The sequence below is a fragment of the Dama dama genome, chromosome 3 (genome assembly GCF_033118175.1).
Source record: "Dama dama isolate Ldn47 chromosome 3, ASM3311817v1, whole genome shotgun sequence".
NCBI lineage: Eukaryota > Metazoa > Chordata > Mammalia > Artiodactyla > Cervidae > Dama > Dama dama.
Window position 1 is genome coordinate 19551555 of NC_083683.1, and position 18777 is coordinate 19570331.

The 18777-nt window shown below is 39.7% G+C and overlaps 1 protein-coding gene across 1 annotated transcript in view; it reads left to right on the forward strand.

Annotated features, from left to right (window-relative positions):
• Positions 1-161: 161 nt before the first annotated feature.
• The window catches only part of RAB21 (RAB21, member RAS oncogene family), a 36864-nt gene continuing 18248 nt past the window's right edge, over positions 162-18777 (forward strand). The window contains exons 1-4 of the mRNA XM_061124572.1: positions 162-562; positions 11769-11828; positions 12559-12666; positions 15345-15408. Coding sequence (XP_060980555.1) covers positions 413-562; positions 11769-11828; positions 12559-12666; positions 15345-15408 — 382 coding nt within the window. The 5' untranslated portion in view covers positions 162-412. The remainder of the gene's footprint in view (positions 563-11768; positions 11829-12558; positions 12667-15344; positions 15409-18777) is intronic.

Sequence of the window (18777 nt, forward strand, 5' to 3'; positions counted from 1 at the left end):
CAGCCGAGCTCCGCCGGAGCTGGCCCGCAGGGTCTTGCTCGGGCCCGCGGCCGCGGTCCGCAGGCCCCGCCCACGCCCAGACGCGCTCCGGGGCCGCGTCTCGGGGGCCGCCCCCGCCGCGGCCGTCACGTGACCCGACGTGTGACGTAGGAGGAAGGAGACGCCATTAGAGGGAGGCGGAGAGCGAGCGTTCCTCGCCTCTCCCCCGGTTCCTGACGTGGTGCCCGGGGCCCTTCACACTCGGACTTTCCTCTCGGCGCTTCCAGGCCTCTCCCGGAGGCGGCAGTGGGGACGGCGCCCGGGGCGGGGGGCGCCGGTGCGGAGGGGCTGCGCGGGCCGCGGCTGTGAAGGTGCCGCGGCGTCTGGGGAACTCGGCGCGGCGCTAGGGCTCGGGCGGCTGGGACGCGACGGGATGGCTGCGGCCGGCGGCGGCGGGGCGGCGGCGGGCCGAGCCTACTCGTTCAAGGTGGTGCTGCTGGGGGAAGGCTGCGTGGGTAAGACGTCGCTGGTGCTGCGCTACTGCGAGAACAAGTTCAACGACAAGCACATCACCACCCTGCAGGTGCGGGCCGCGGGGGGCGGGGGCGGCGTCTCGGGGCCCCAGCGCCTCCGCGCCTCAGGGGAATTTGCCACCGCGGTCCTCTGGGTCGGGGCGCCCAGATCCCAGGCCTGTCCCCTCCGCCTGCGCATTGCCTTTGCGGTCTCACCCTGGGAAGACGCGTCGTCGGGGCAGCCCGGAGACGGTACAGACTCTCGGGAGAGAAGTGGAAGGGCCCTGAAAAGTCCCCAGGGTCCCCAGAGTGGCTCCGCATGTGGTGGGGTCCGGGTCGTGGGGCTAATTTTTCCTCTCTGACTCGCTTCCGCTTGGGCCCTAGGTGTCTTCACCCTGCAGTCAGTCAACCGAGCGTCAGCCCTTTTTCTTTCTTTCGGAATTAGGAACTTAGCTGCGGGTTTGATTTTGCGAACTAGGTGATGTGTAACTTCAGCACTTACTGATGACTAAGTGTTTGTGCAAGTTCCATTTTGTCCTGTCTTCGAACAACGTGCCGATTGGCAAGACTTTTCTCTCTGGAGGGATTTTGAAATGACCGCTTGCTGGTGAGGGTTACGCAGTTCCATTGCAGCCTGCGTGGGTCTGACTTGTGGGTCACTTATATTCACCGATGCGGGTCGACCCATATTCACGTGGAAACGTCATACGAATACTGGCCAACAATTGGTCCTCAAGCTAACAGCTTTACTGCTGCTGTTTATTTTCTTTGCTTGTAAATGTAGGGCCAGCTTTCATTTGCAGATACATGATTGTTAGTCAGAAAAGTGTTAAAATGTAATCATTAATTGAGCGTGAAATTAGTTTGCACGTGTTAGAAGAAAAATACCCAACGAATCCGCCCTAATCAGTTTCATCAGAGGCAGTCAAGTCTAGTGGACTTTGAGCCTGATTGCACCTCTATTCGTTTAACTAGCTGTGTGATTTTGGGCAAGTTAATTAACCTATCTGTGCCTGTGTTTCTCCATCTGTTAAAATGGCCATAATAATAGTATATAGTTCATACGATTGTCAGGACAAATATACATAAACGCACCTAGGACCTGGCCCAGTGTAAGTGCTCCACCTTTATTATTACTACCCCAAATTGCGCAATAGATCTTAATTAGTGATTGTGTAGTGTGTAAGTCCATGGACACTGTTTGATAGAATGCAGTTTCTTAATTGTGGCATTAGATGTTTGATGCTATTTTTAAACTACTGAGTCTAGAATTTACAAAGACGCTCTGATTCTGATTCCATGTTCTATTTTTACTCGTCTGTTTTTACTTCTGTATAAAGCATACGATCTGAAAGAGTGAATGTCGGGAACCTGGGTGGTTTTTGTTGTTGTTGTTGTTGTTGTTTTCCTGCATTTTTGTACAAGGTCACTTAACACAATTTTAATAATTATGGTTGAGTGTTGCTAGAGAGATAAAGGAAATTTATAGGTTCAATACCTATGATCAGTTGGAAATTTCAAAATTTATTAAGGTAAAAATAGCTAACATTTAGTGAGTTCTTACTGTGCTGAGTATTTTACTTTTCTACTATTCTTCTAACAGCCTGTGAGGTGGATAGTTTTATTAGCCTCATTTTACAGATGCTGAAACAGGCATGGTTAAATTGAGTAACTTGTTGGTCATCATATTGCTACAAGTCTTGGTTCTCAAGCTGAAATTTGAATCCAGTTTAGATTTAAAATTTTGGAGCACTGTTTCTGGATGTTGGTAAACCACCCCTTAGTGATTTCTTTTATGCTACAGATCTTAGAGAAAAGAGAAGACCATTTTAATTGAGCTCTTAATTTTTTTAAAAAGATAATTTAGCCCTTCAGCCTAAAAATTACACTTATACATTCCAAAAATATCCTCAAAGCTTTTAGCTGGGTTAAGATTTTCAAATGTCTGGGAGGAAACCTCTGCAATCTACATAGATCTCAAAGCATAGCATATAACTCTTACCGCAAACATTATCTGGATTATGTTCTAGAATTGAGGATTTTGCTGTGTACCAACATATGGAAACAGCATTATATACAGTCTCCTTCTCTTGGATATCAGATCATTTCATCTTTTCAAACAGTCTTTTCAGAGAAATTTGATTTCAGTGAGACCCATAGAGACTCTTGTATACCTTTCATTCCAAATGGAGAGGAACTAATGCATCATAAGATGTGAGAGAAAGAATTTCCCTTTTTACTTAGCAGAAAGAACTCTCTACTACTTATCTTTGTAAAATATTTTGTGTTTTGGTTGCAAAGTACACTCTCAAGCATTCCTGTTTTAAAGACTAAAAGGAACCTAAGATAGTTTATGGTTTACTATTTTCAGTCTTTTGTTTAATATTTCAGTCAAGTGATTGCCTACTTTAGTCTGAACATCTTGGAGGTGAGATGAACTGATACAGAAGGTGGAAAACAATGTATCCTGAGATAGCATGTTTCATTTTTGGACAGATTACTTTCCAGTTCGTTTTTCCCTGTCTAGAGACAAAATCTGTTTCCCTGCTCTCTGAATCTTAGTCACACATGGCATCCCTTCTGATAGTTGAAGATGGCTATACATCTCCTTGAGTTTTGTCTTCTCTTGGTAAACAGTTCTGGTTCCTTTTACTAGACCACCCGTAACATTGTTCTAAGTCATATCATTATTTTGGCATCTCTTCTGGATACTTGGTATTTAATCATTGCCCTCTTTTCTTAAAATTTGATAGCTTAAGCTGCAGAGATGACTCTTAGTGTGGTTTGAACTGTGCAAAGAAGTGCAGGCTGTCACCTCCCCTGTGGAGAATCCTTTTCTAACTCCGAAGTAGAAAAGATCCTATGAGTTTTTGGGCTGCCACATTGGTTAATATTGGGCCTGCTGTCTTAGTTTTGTTTGCTGAAAGGAAGGGAGAGAGGTACAGGGAGAGAGTGAGGAAGGAACACTACATCCCTCAAATTCATTTCACTTTCAGTGTATAGTTGCCTTCCTCCCCAACCCCCAATGTATTTGACCCATTAAAGTTGGCTTTGATAGGTTTGCTCCAGTGCTTAATGCCTGTTGATATGCTTTTGAATTTTGACCCTGTAGCTCAAGAAACATTGATGGAGCGTCTGTGGGTCAGGCACTAGATTGGGTCCTGGCCATGCCCGTAAAAATAAGGCATGATCTCTACAGCTCTATTAGGCACCCATTTTAACTTTTCACCTGAAGATTTGGTAAGATTGTCTTCAGTGTTCTCATCAGTCATTAATAGACTCTGAAAGAAAAGGGTGAGCCGGAGCCAAGCACAGAGCTCTTCACAAGTCTCTCTATAGTCTAGTGACACAGGACCAGAGGTTTGTTTCTCTTTAGACTCTAAAGAGTCTAAGGGTGGGGCTTTTCCCAGATCAGACACGGGCCACAGCCTTCTTTCCTTGTGACTGTGCAGAAGTCTTTAATGGAGTGTTATACATATTAATGATAATGGAAACAGAGAAGAAGACTGACTGCTATGGACTACTGCCTAGTGGACAGGAAACCTTTAATGAAAATGGCTATTCCAGCGTTACAAATCTGACTTTTTTTTTGCCCTTGCTACATCAGTCTTGCCCGTAGGGGATATCATGAGATACTTTGTCAAATGCTTGCAGAAGACAAGATGCATTTTTTTTTTTTTTCTGCAGTAGGAGACCATCTGATGTGGTAAAAAGGGACAGGACTTTGAAGTTAGTTTGAAGTTTTGGCTTCTACCTTTTAGCTATCATGATTTTGGCAGGGTATTCTAATGTTTGTAAGCTAGCTCTTTACCCATGAAATTGGAGGATCTCAATCATAAGATGTTTATGTGGGTTAGAGAACCACACTGCAAACCTCCTGGCACAGTGTTTATTTGATGAATGCCAGCTGTTGGATGAATTGTGTGTGTGTGCTCAGTTGCTCAGTCATGTCCGACTCTTTGTGACCTCATGGACTGTGGCCCACAAGGCTCTTCTGCCCATGGAATTTTTCAGGCAAGAATACTGGAGTGGGTTGCCATTTTCCTTCTCCAGGGGATCTTCCCCACCCATGGATTGAACCCTTGTCTGTTGTGTCTCCTTTATTGGGAGGCAGATTCTTTACCACTGGCGCCACCTGGGAATGAAGAAATGGTGCTTAATTTCTGTTGGTTTCTTTCAGGGTAACCCAGACAAAGAAGTAATGGGATTAATTTGACATGAATTATTTTGTGAACTCATGCAGTCTGAGGGACTGCTCCCTTTTATATTTTTATACATACATATGTATTTGTTTATTATCCATTCTAGAGTTTGTCTGGGCTTGACATTTCTGGAAAGTCATTTTTTTAATTTTTAAAAATTATGACATTTGCCATGCTTTGGTGTCTTAGTACTGTTCCTTTTTTGCAGACCTCCTCCTAGGTTACTGATAATTATGAAGGAATGTTGCAGGTGAGCTCTCCGAGGACTCAGTTTCCTTTCGCTGGCTTACCAAGAAAGCTTGGGCTCATAACCAAGTCCCAAGCTTCCTTCTGTGATTTCCTCATTGTTTTGGGCTGTGTTAAACCTGACACAGACAAGAAAGACAGTTGGAGTGAGGGACTCTTTGCTTTGTCCCTGGAATTTAATTGTTGAACCTAAGCAGTTACATTCAAAAATTGTTTATTTCATACCTGTCAAACATTGTGCCAGCTGGGGAAAGTAAAGATGAGAAAGATATTGTAACCTTCTGTTAATTTTCTTCTTTATTCTTAAATGCTTGTGTGATTTCAGTTGTCTTTGTTTCTCTCTCTGTTTGTGCTCTTGGATAGTCACTTCCTTTTCTTTAACTGAAACTGCCCTTCCCCTTTATTGTAAGACTGTGCATTTTGACTTAAATGCATTTTACCACTTTCAACTAGTCTCCTGTGTAAAAAGTAACATTTTTCATAATCAGAACCATCCATCATCTTTCCTTTTAGAACTCTAGCTGGAATTCCACCTCTGCCTCCTGAAGTCTAGGGTAGGTGCCTGTCATTTGATTAACAAAGCAGTGCTGTAAAGTTGGTTGGGAAGACAGTATCCTAAGAGTTTGCAAGTGAGAAAACAAAGACTTGGGTTAGATTTCTGAGGGCCTATGTATAGTGATGGTGTAACTATTTTTTTCTTAATATATGTCAGCTACTTTTTTTTTTTAATTCATACACCTTAACCTCCAGAGCAACACTTGGCATTCAGACTCTAGCAGTTAGTTTTATACTCAGCTAGAAATCTTAATTTCCTTGTTTTATAAGATTAATGTTTCAAATGTGTGAAAGATCTTCTAAGGTAGTCCTGGAAGCCACTTAAAAGATTCAGCCAATTTGTTGACAATGTCTTTATAAAATACCATAGTAGAAATCTTTCCTTTTTCCCCTCAGTATTTTACTAGATATATGTGGGCTATGGAAGGGTGGGTGATTTTTTTTTTTTAAGAAGAGTTTTTCTGAATTATTGCTTTGAACTTCTAACACATAACTGTTCTATATCTAACTTATTTTCTGCTGTATGTTTTGAGCTAGTCCTTCGAAGTGACTTTTTGACTCTTCAAAGTATTTACTTGGACTCTAAACTGATTATAATAGCTCTTTATGGAAGCTAAAGATAAGAAATGAGGTAGTCAAGCACCCAGCTTAGTTTTCTTTCTTTTTTTAAATTAAAAATATTTGATATATAGCATTTTATAAACTTAAGTTGTGTAACATGTTGATTTGTTACCTTTATATACTGTACCATGATTTTGACCTTGTAGAAAGTCATCTTAGTTTTCTGGTAGCTCCTTTTTATTGCCTTGCTAGAGAGGACTCATTTTATGAGTTACCTGACTGAACCCTTTCATGTCCGCAACTTCAGCTGAAAGGAGTCAGTGGATTACGCCCGCCACTCCCAGCCCCACTTGCATAATCTTAGCCCCTGATCAGGGAAAGATGGGGGCCATGAAAGCACAAAGTCCTAACCCCTGGACACAAGAGAACTCCCAGTGGATGCTTTAAATCCTTAAGGCAGAAACAATGTTAGTAACTGTAGCAAAAGTAATATAACTGGAAAGTCTGTTGAATTTAGATAAAGACAGTTGGATATTTGTCTACAGTTGTTACTATACTGCATTAGGTATTTTGTTTTGCCAAAAGAACAAGTGGTTTGGCAAAAAAAAACCCAGAAAAACATTAAAACACTTTGATGAAACCAGTTATGAAAAGACTTTCACTTGGCAAATTCAATTTATTCTTATTATATCTCACCTATAAGCATTTATTAAAAATAGAGATTAAAAAAGTACCCATCATGACTTCAAATAAAGTGCTGGGTAAATAAGCATCAGGTGCGAATGACAGATGTCTAATAAGATTGATAAATCTCTTAATCCACCTAAAGTTTGGAAGATGAAATCTTTGGAATTAGAAGAAATAGTGATGCTGTAACTCAGGGTTTTCCTGTGGTGCACTGGTAAAGAATCCATCTGCCAATGCAGAAAGTGCAAGACAGGTGGGCTTGATCTCTGGGTCTGGAAGAGCCCCTGGAGTAGGAAATGACAACCTGCTCCAGTATTCTTGCTGGCGATAATTCTATAGACAGAGGACCCTGGCAGGCTGCAGTCCATGGGGTTGCAAAGAGTTGGACATGACTGAGCAACCAAGCATGCTGAGCGCACGCGCACACACAAACACAACTCAGGGTTTGGAGGACTAAAGTGAGAAACGTACCGCTGCTTTGATTCTCATTGTTTGTGGCTACCCTGAGAGTATTTTGGGAGATGAGTTGGTGTCCAGGAGCACTCAGTCCAAGTGGAGGAGAGCCAGTTTAAGAACGTGTGTGTTCTAGAATAGGCAGCTTTGTGCAGTGGGAAAAGTCAGACAGCCTTCCACCCACTGCAGTACCTGACTGAGTTGTCTGACCTTGGGTGAGTCACTGTATTTCTTTAAATCTGGATTCACACCTGTGAAATAGGGCTAATTGCCTACTTCACAGGGTTCTTATTAATACAAAAATAAAATGAGAAAGACGAAGCGTGGTGGCACATAATATGTACTATTTTTTTTCTTCCCATATTCCTCGAAACCTTTGAATTGACATTGTTTATGCCACTCTCCCCTTCTCTTTCTCAGTGGGGTTCTTTCACTGAGATGTTGCCAGGGCTTTATAAATTCCTTAGGAAAGTGTGTGAAAAAAAAAATTTTTTTTATATGTGCATATGAGCAGTTTTCTTGAGTGTTGAGTGGGTTCATGGCTTTTATCTGATTCTCAAAGCAGTTCATGATTATACCTTCCTCCCATTTTTACTACCATGTAATAGAATTAAGAACCTCTGCCCCAGAGTATTACATAACCATGAATGGTATCTCAGTAGCTTGGCCAAATTAAGTATGCCTCATAGAGGTAGTTGGGGGGAGAAAAAAGAGATTTCAACCTTCGGATCGTTTGCAGCTGTCTTGATGTCATGTTAAATCTTTCCACTTTATTCTCAACTGTAATTATTTTTAAAACAGAAAATTTTCTTTAAAAAATATCTATGAAATATTAAGAATTTAGGATTTATATAAAATGAGACGATTTGTATTACAGAAGAACTCTTTCCATAGAGAGAGTCTTAAGTTTTTTTGTTATGAAGACAGAAAAGATTTAGTGAGTACCGTGTTAGAATGTACTTTCTTGGTGCATCAGATATTTGAGTTAAAATAATTTGGTTTATAAGGAAACTATTTGAAACATATCTTTTACGTAACTTGAATTATACGAGGCACACTGTAGATGCATTTATCTGTGGTTCCCCCTGCCCCCTCTGTTAGAGAAGTGTTCATTCACATCTCAGTCTGGCAGGTACCACAGCACAGTGCCTATGAGTCATACCTGGAGCCAGACCGCCTAGATTTCAAATCCTACTCTGTCGCTTGTGACCTTGAACAAGATACTTAACATTCCTTTGTCTCTGTTTCCACTTCTATAATATTTGGATAATAACTATATCTAATCACAGAGTTTTACGAGAAGTGAATTAATATTGAAAAGTATTTAAAACACTGCCCATGTCATTGTAAGCACTGTGAAAGTGTTAAATAAAAATATATAATCTAGTTAACAGAATACGTATACCCATGAAAAGATAACTTAAAATATGAGGTGGTATGTGCTGTATATTGTAAGATTAGGTTCCCTAAAGTTCTGCTGCATAGAGAAATCCAGTGTGGGCTGTATGGGTGGTATGAGACAATTTAAAAATTCAGAGAAGATTATTATAGGTCTGTGAACTGGTCTTGGATAGATGAGATTAAGATAGAAACTAAAGAATAGGCCCAAGTTAGAGAGGAATTTCATGAACAAACAGAATTGGAGGGAATATATAGTATAGACTCTATGAATACTGGAAGCTTTCTAGGAAGATAGATGTGGACAAATGGTGGAGGTCCTTGGATACAAAGATGAGGCTCTGAGATTTTTATTTCTATATTAGGGCTCCCTGACTTTCCTAAAGGAGAAGCTTATGAATGACTTTGTAAAAAGTGCATTGCACAGTACTTGGTGAAAGGTAAGCATTCAGTAACTGTTAGCTGGTATTAGCAACAGCAGTAGACATGACTGTGTAGTGTCTCACTGTATCGATGGGCTACATTTGTATATTTTTTAAAGAATTGCCTAGTGATAGATACTTAGGTTATTTCGTTCCATTTTCTTTCTTGCTTTTTCTAAAGAATCAATGCTCTAATGAGCACTCTTTCCATAAAATTATTCTATACATCCATGGTTCCTTAGGAGAGACTTAGCACTGTCTCTCAACTCACCATGGAAAGTGATGGTAAGTTTCAGAAGGAGTGGTAGAAAGGAAATGATGGAGCTCTCCCAGCTATAATTCACTTCCCTCTGCTGAGAAATCCCCACAAAACTCTTGACAAAAGGCTTTTATGATATTACCTGCCAGCAGGATATAGTAGGGCTTTTTGTTTTTGTTTGTTTGCTTGTTTTTATTTTTAACCATGGAGGTTTGGGGAAGATAATGTGGCATGTAGACTAGAGAACCAGAGTGTGAAGTGAGACCAAAGGTATTTATATTTATGACTTAATATGAGACTGGTGGTCATAGAACTTGAAATATGAAGACAAGACTTGATCAGTTTTTTTGGAATATGGGATGACAGGGAAGGAAGAATATTCAGTGATGATATTCCTGAGATGTTAAACCTCAGTGCCTTGGAGAATGTGATCAAAATACTAATGTTACAGTGGAAAGCCAATTTTGGAGGGAAGATCAGTTTAATTTTAAATATGTTTGAAAGAGGAGAAATAGGCATTTAACTTTACTTATCTATTAAACATTTGTATAGGAGTCAGATTTTGAGTTTCTTTATATAACAATGATAGTGAAATAGGGCAAATGGTTGAGTTCAAATAAATTATACAACTGATAAGTGGCAAAGCTGAGATTCAAATCCAAAGTTCTGCTTCAAAGTTGATATTCTTAACCCTTATGCTATGAGTGGGAAATATTCCTTCATTCATATTTATTGTCATAACATGTATTTGGTCTTCTTATTTTCCAAGTTATTTCCTTTGTTGTTTTGCCATTGAATTAAATATTATACCCTTTTCTATATAACCTCTGTTTTATTTAATAAAGTATCTTGAAGGTAGACATTCCTGGATTTGATCTCAGCTCTGCCATTTGTGATTCCTTTGTATCTGGATTCCTTAGTTAATCATTCAACCTAGTGGCCTTTTCTTAGTTTTTAATTTTCCTTGGTATATATACAGTAGAAAGTCCTTCCTAAAATCTAGGTTCTTTCTACTTCAGTAATATCAGTAATTCACCATCCTAGCCTTTTTATCTGTTTTACTTTCCATCTCTGCACTTTCTTTTGTATCGATACACTTAAATGTGATAATCTCTGAATAGCTTTGAACTTGGTTCTTTGTTCCTTTTTTAAACATGTCAACTGACTCAGGTTTCTGATTATATTCCCTCTTTAATTACTCTTGATTTTATTCTCTTTTCTATCTTAATGCATTTAATTCAGGCCCTTTATGCTTTTCTTTCCAGCTTTAAAATAGCCTCCTGTCTTCCAGGTCTAGTCCTGTCTTTCTTCCTATCGTAGTCATTCTCTTAAAAATACAGATTTTACATGTCCTCACTGCTTAAAAGCCCTTCATTGATTCTTCATTGTCAACAGTATTATTTCCTAACATTTACTTCTTTGGATGAGTTAGGTGTTTCTTTAGGGGAAAAGAAGTCAAATGAGTTTGGGAAATACTTGTATAAATACAATTAGCCAGTCTTTCTTTTGGCAGACTCTCAGTGTGCACTGTGAATGCACAAAGGGGATATGGAGCAATACACAGCAGTCCGCAAATACACCTGACTGTAGTGTGCATTAAAAAGAAAAGCCAAAAACCTTGTCTAGAGTCTTGAAACAGCTTTTATTGAGACCCACAAGGTTAAGTCCATATCTTGAGATACGGAGTTTCAGGGTTTTTTGATTCAACCTTTTCCTAACTTTAGAGTTTCATCTCTGGCATACGCCAGACCAGCTTGGAGTTTCCTGTGGCATGGTGAGTTACATGTTTCAGGTTTCAGTGGTTTCACCTGTCTGTCAGGAAAAACCCTACTACTCATAAAGAGGAGCTCATTACTTTCTTACTGAAGCGTTTTGTGACTTATCCAGGCAAGCCTTACACTCCTTTCTCAGCATTTTCCTTATAGTGTACTTAGCAAGACCCTCCATTTTAACCCTTCTCTTTACATTTTAATATTTGCAGTGGAACTGTAAGCTCTTTGAAAGCTGGAACTGTTTTCTTTCATTTCTGGGATAGTACCTGGTACAGTTTTTAGCTGTAGTCTAAATAATTGAATTGCAAAATAATTGTGGGAAAATTTCCAGTAGTAATGGTATTCATACAGCTAAGTAAACACCAGTAAACATTTCTTTTATCTCATCTTAGAAGTCTCTTTCTATAATGAGTAGGTTAGGTGGCATCAAATTAAATGCTAAGAAAATGTTTTAATGAGGGAAAAAAAAAAAACTAAGAAAATACTTAATGACTAGTTTTTGGGTACTTTTCATAACTTGTGTTCATAAAACAAAATATCTTTTTCTTAGAATAAAAATACTGTTCTGTTTTCAGTGGAAACAATGTTTAGTTACTAATAGAAACTCATGATTGCTTTTTCTCCCAGATAGCTTGTTTCATATGATATGATTCATTCATCTATAGTTTTTAGGATAAGAAGTTTTATGTAAAACATCATTTAATGTATATCTCTCTTCTTAGGCATCATTCTTAACAAAGAAGTTAAATATTGGTGGGAAGAGAGTAAACCTTGCTATATGGGTAAGTTAACGTTTTCAGCTGTATGAGTGAAGGCCTTTACCTGTTCTTCATACTCTAATAACTGATTGGCTTAAGAAATAGGAATTTGAATTTCTGGATTTTTTGTTGTTGTTGTTAACTCAAGGTTAGCCAAAATCTTTTTTTTTTTTTAATTAAACATCTTTTCCCCCTAAAATCTGACTAAGAATTCTATATTGAATACACTTCTTATACGTGAATAATGCTGTCATAACTTTTCAACTGGAGAAGGGTGAACTCAAGGGATTCCATTTCAGAGAAAGAGGTGGACAGCCTGCCTGGCCTTTATCCCCCTGTCTCCATGTCCTAATCTTCCAAGGGAGTGGCTGGTGGAGACTAGGGCAAGGATAATGCAGTTTCTCCTTGTCTCCTCTCTATGGAGAACGTAAATTTAGTGCCAAGCCTGTTTCTGGCTTATAAGGCCATTGTGGTCATGCCAGCCCTTTGACAACTGAGTTGGCTTTTTAGTGAGGGTGGGAAAGATTGCTGAGGAGGAGGAGGGTTGGGGAGGGGAGAAGTAACCTTTACAAAACAGTAAAACATTAAATATTAATTATAACTTAAAATTTTTTATAGCTTGTTTCTTTTAACAGTGTTTTGGGGTTATCTATAACTTTATACCCTAGTTTATAATTAGTCAGAAGCTCACTGTAGTTTAAATAATAGATATATGTTTTCTTCTGGTCTAATAAACGTTTGTTGCTTTGTTTAGGATACAGCAGGTCAAGAGAGATTCCACGCATTGGGTCCAATTTACTACAGAGATTCAAATGGAGCTATTTTAGTTTATGATATAACAGATGAAGATTCTTTTCAGAAGGTACCTTGCTTACTTATGGGTGAACGACTTAATAGAGCAACAGTGATTTGTCAAGTCTGCATTAACGTGTTTGTTTAACAGTGTGATTAGCCTTGGCTTTAAGAGCATAGTTTGTACATAAATGATGATCAGTCATATTTTTTAATGGAGTATTTAATTCATGTTAACAGTATGGATATCATCTATTAATAGTTTATTTGGCTTTCTCAGATATTGGAAAGGGAAATAATCTGAAGTAAAAGCTTCAGAAAAATACAGACGCCTTTTTTTCTCCTTATTGAAGAAAAATCACAAACTTTTTTTTTGATTCTGTACACACTGGGCACCTGAAAACTTGCTATTGCTGCACTGGTGGGTTCCATAATGATGGGGAGGTAGAAGAAGAACTAAATCAAGTTTAAGCTCTTTTCTCCTCACTAGGTATCCTGGAGGATTCAATACAGATTTTAAAAGGAAAATCAACGCAGCGTTTATTTTAAAGTACTTCGTTTTTATAAAGTTTTTGGGACCAAAAATGAGTGACCATTAAACTTAACCTCTGAATTCTCATCACAGTTAGGATTGTGACAGTTTACTTATTTGACCTTTTGAAAGCCTTTGGGAATAAGAAAAGATATGTAACTAAAGGGGGTAATTCCAAGGCGAAACTTTTCTTGCCTTGAGTTACAGGTTTGTACTTCTTGAAATTACTTGCCCTTTTTGTTTTTTATTTCTATTTGTTTCCTAGCATTTAATGGATGAAGCAGATATACAAGTGAGCCTTTGGATTATTAATGCCGTGTTGAAAAACTTAGGCCAAGGAGTAGAAAAATGAAAATAGGTAGCTTGCAGATTTAATGATATTTTAAAACATTTTATCTTTGGGATACTGTTTGTTATCTCTTCTATCCCTTCTTGCCTTTTTGGCATGGAAAGAAATGGTTTAAGTATTTTATTGACTAAAAGAAAGTGGAGTCATTTAGGTTGAAAAGTGACCAGTTATCTCTTGCTGCATAACAAAACCCCCCAAATTTGATGGCTTAAAACAACAACATATTATTTCTCATGGCTTTGAGGGTTGCCTGGGCTTCCCTTGTACCTCAGTTGGTAAAGAATCCGCCTGCAATGCAGGAGACCCTGATTCTATTCCTGGGTCGGGAAGATCCCCTGGAGAAGGGATGGGCTACCCACTCCAGTATTCTTGGGCTTCCCTTGTGGCTCAGTTGGTAAAGAATCTGCCTGCAATGCAGGAGACCTGGGTTTGATCCCAGGGTTGGGAAGATCCCCTGGAGAAGGGAAAGGCTACCCATTCTAGTATTCTGGCCCGGAAAATTCCATGGACTGTATAGTCCATGGGGTTGTAAAGAGTCGGACAGGACTGAGCGATTTTCACACTCTTTCTTTTCTGGACAAATCGTCTGCTCCGTGTGGTGTCAGTGGAGTCACTCAGAGTGCCGCATGAACTGGGGGTGGCTGGGTGGGGGCCTGGATCCAAGAGGGCCTGGTTTTCCCCCATGTGCCTTCTCACTCCATTTGGTGTCTTATTCTCCAGTACTCTGTCCACATGCTCTCATTATTCTGTATTCCAGCCAAACCTTAAATGACAACTAGATCCCAAGAGAGAGCTGACAGACTTCCTAAGACTTTAGTCTGGAATTGGCATGGCGCTAGTGCTGCCAAATTCTCTTGGTCAAAGCAGGAGACTCGGCTAGAGCAGAGTCAGAGAAGAAATGGACTCTTGGCAGACAGTTTCTGACCCTCTGTAACTCATCACAGAGTGTATGGGTTAATGAATAGAATGCCTGTGGAGGGGAATCTGACTGCAGATGAAGAAGAATATTGGCTAGAGGTAGGGAATTCCCTGGCTAGTCCAGTGGTTACCCGTTGGTGGTAGCAGTGTCTAGAGACAGCTTTGGTTGTCACACCTGGCAGTGGCACTGGTGTCTAGCCGGTGGGAGGCCAGGGATGCTACTAAGCGTCATTCACTGCACAGGACAGCCCTCGCGGAGAGAGCTGGCAAAGCCATAGTACCAGTGATGCTGAGGGTGAAGAAACCTATCACACACCAGAAGATAAAACTGTATTTTACTCTCTTTCTACTCCTGTACGTTTTGTTTTTCCTTTAAGTGTGTGTCACAGAAGCTCCTGTGCCTCTATTTTGGAACCAACTGGGGTGTGAAAGACTTTTAATTAAGCTTGTATGTGTGTGTATTTTTTTATTTTTTTTTTTTTTGGTTGCATCATGTGCCTTGTGGGATCTTGGTTTCCTGACCAGGGATTGAACCCTGGCCCTGAGCAGTAAAGCACTGAGTTCTAGCCGCTGGACCACTAGGGAATCCTCAAGCCCATACGTTCTTCAGTCCAGTGTGATTCTACATGACCATCTCTTATCAGAGGCTGCAGTGGACATGCTTTTGCTCTGGTGCACAGCTTTGCTTAGATATGTGGACGACTTATGAAAGTTTGTAATTAGAGATGCTTCTCTTTATACTTAGTATGTAGATGGGAGAGAAATCTTTCCATTGGATGTGTGTGTCTGTGGTTTGCAATATACATGCTCCTATATAGTGAATCATTCCTAATAACTAAATATATGGACCATTAGAATTTTGAGGTATTTTCACAACATGCATTTTGGGGTATTGTAATTGTAGTCATTGTAACAGGATTTGTTTTAATATTTACACTTATATACACAGGTTAAAAACTGGGTGAAAGAATTACGGAAAATGTTGGGAAATGAAATCTGTTTATGTATAGTAGGTAAGTGACAGTAATTTTTAAAAATGTCCTTTGTTTCTTTTATACTTTATTAAAGAATAGTAAATGAATAATTTTCATTTTAAAGTTACATGAGAAAAGAAGAATGGTATTTTCGTATTTAATATTTTAGAGTAATTTAGAATTTCGAAGGGATCTTTCAAGAGATTCAAGCATCTGTAATTCAAGGAATGCCCTTGGGGGAGCAGCTGGGAATCCCTGAACATGTAGGGCTTTGAGTCTCCCAGCCTTGCTTCAGCTTGACCTTTAGTTGTTCATTGTAAGATTATTTTAGAAAATAAGAGAGCTTGGCAGCTACAGTATAATTACAATCAGTGACTCAGGCTGTGTTCTCGTCATATTGTCGTTGTTCAGTGGCTGAGTTGTGTCCGACTCGTTGCAGCCCCATGGCCTGCAGCACGCCAGGCTCTTCTGTCCTCCACTGTCTCCCAGAGTTTGCTCAAATTCATCTCCATTAAATGGGTGATGCTATCTAATCGTCTTCTTTTCTGTCACTCCCTTCTCCTTTTGCTTCAGTCTTTCCCAGCAGCAGGGGCTTTGCCAGTGAGTTGGCTCTTCACTCAGGTGGCCAAAGTATTGGAGTGTCAGCTTCAGCATCAGTCCTTGCAGTGAATATTCAGTGTTGATTTCTTCTAGGATGGACTAGTTTGATCTTCTTGCTGTCCAAGGGACTCTCAGAAGTCTTGAAGAGCACAAGTCAAAAGCATCAATTGTTCAGCACTCAGCCTTCATTATGGTCCAACTCAACATTCATACGTGACTACTGGAAAAACCATAGCCTTGACTGCATAGACCTTTGTCAGCAAATTGATGTCACTACTTTTTAATACACTGTCTAGGTTTGTCATTGCTTACCTTCCAAGGAACAATTGTCTTTTTATTTTGTGGTGGCAGTCACTATGCACAGTGATTTTGGAGCCCAACAAAAGAAAATCTGTCAGTGTTTCCACTTTTTCCCCATCTATTTGCCATGAAGTGATGGGGCCAGATGCTATGATTTTAGTTTTTTGAATGTTGAGTTTTAAACCAACTTTTTCACTCTCCTCTTTCACCCTAATCAAGAGATTCTTTAGTCCTCTTCACTTTTTGTCATTAGAGGAGTATCATCTGCATATCTGAGGTTGTTGATATTTCCCCCAGCAACCTTGATTCCAGCTTGTGCTTCATCCAGCCTGGCATTTTGCATGATGTACTCTGCATAGAAGTTAAATAAGCAGGGTGACAGAACACAGCCTTGTCATACTCCTTTTCCGATTTGGAAGTAGTCTGTTGTTCCATGTCCGGTTCTAACTGTTGCTTCTTGACCTGCAAACAGGTTCCTCAGGAGACAGGTAAGGTGGTCTGGTATTCCCATCTCTTTAACAATTTTCCACAGTTTCTTGTGATCCACTCAGTCAAAAGCTTTAGCGTAGTCAGTGAAGCAGAAGTAGATGTTTTTCTGGAACTTCCTTGCTTTCTCCATCATTCAACAAATGTTGGCAGTTTGATCTCTGGCTTCCTCTGCCTCTTCAACACCCACCTTGTACATCTGGAAGTTATCAGTTCATGTACTATTGAAGCCTACCGTGAAGGATTTTGAGCATTACCTTACTAGCATGTGAAATGAGTGCAATTGTGTGGTAGTTTGAACATTCTTTGACATTGCCTTTCTTTGGGATTGGAATGAAAACTGACCTTTTCCAGTCCTGTTGCCACTGCTGGATTTTCCAAATTTACTGACATATTGAGTGCAGCAGCATCACCTATTAGGATTTTAAATAGCTAAGTTGGAATTCCGTCACCTCCACTAGCTTTGCTCTTAGTCATGCTTCCGAAGGCCCACTTGACTTCACACTTCAGGATATCCAGTTCTAGTTATCTGGGTCATTAAGAACTTTTTTGTACAGTTTTTGTGTGTATTATTGTCACCACTTCTTAGTCTCTTCTGCTTCTGTTAGGTCTTTACCATTTCTGTCCTTGATCGTGCCCATCCTTTTATGAGATGTTTCCTTGATAGCTCCAGTTTTCTTGAAGCGATCTTTAGTCTTTGCTACTCTATAGTTTTCCTCTATTTCTTTGCATTGTTCATTGAAGAAGGCCTTCTTATCTCTCCTTGCTATTCTGTGGAACTCTGCACTCAGTTGGGTTTATCTTTCCCTTTCTTCCTTGCCTTTTGCTTCTCTTCTTTCCTTGGCTGTTTGTAAAGCCTCCTGAGACAACCACTTTGCCTTCTTGCATTTCTTTTTCTTTGAGATGATTTTGGTTACTGGTTCCTGTACAGTGTTACAAACCTACGTCCATAGTTCTTCAGACACTGTGTCTACCAGATCTAATCCCTTGAATCTGTTCTTGTTACATTTAACTATACATATTTTTGAGTTAAGGACTCCAAAGGTGACTTTTGACTCCAGAGATGAAAGTAGACCATGATTCACTAGAGTGGAGGAATATTCTTAATGGGTAAAGTAAGAGAACTCTAGAACTCTGTCTTGGACTTCTGGCATTGCTCTTTGGTTCCTTTTTTGTTTAGATTTTTATCTCTAAGATTGCATATGCTTTTTAGCAGTCATGTCAGCTTAATTTGTCTTTTAATATAGATTATAGTTAACAAAAGTCAGGATTTCGTTTTTATAAGTATTGCTCTTCTGTTAGGCTTTTCCTGTCTTCCTGCATATCTGTTACATAAACCTAAGTGTAAGATTTAACTTGCCATATGCTTGTAACTGTTTATGCTTGACATATTTATAATCTACTAGCTTTTTCATGTGTAAATTAGATGCTTAACCTTCTCGGTCCTTATCTATACCACTAATAATGTGTAAATCAGGAATAGAGAACTCCATCCTTTGCTAGTAGAGACTTTCCCCCCTAGTTTTATTTAATCCATTGATCAGCACTCTTGGCTGTGGTTGCTCTATTTAATAGAATATTTTGTTAATAGTCTGTTCTCAACATTTGTGTGTTTGTTAAATATATATTTATTAATAACTACTTACCACTTGTTGAGTGCCAGGTACTGTTCTAAGAACTACACCGTTATTATTTCATTTAGGCCCCCTGACAACACTGCAAGAAGGCATTGTTGCCATTGCCATTTTACACGTGAGGAAATGGACCTAGCGAACGTGACAGTTCCCAGACTGCATAGTATTTAGAGAGAGGCCTGGGGTTTTAGTTTAGGCCTGTCTGCTCCTTCAGGCCCGTATCCTTAACCAACAATTATGTGTTACTTGCTGGTGTGTACCAGGCTTTGGGAGTAATATAGTGAATAAGTTAAAAAATAGGGGGAAAAAAAATAGATACGGTCCTTGTCGTCCCAGAGCTTATTGTGTAGGGTGAGAAAGAAAAACAAGCTGTTATTGTATATTGTGA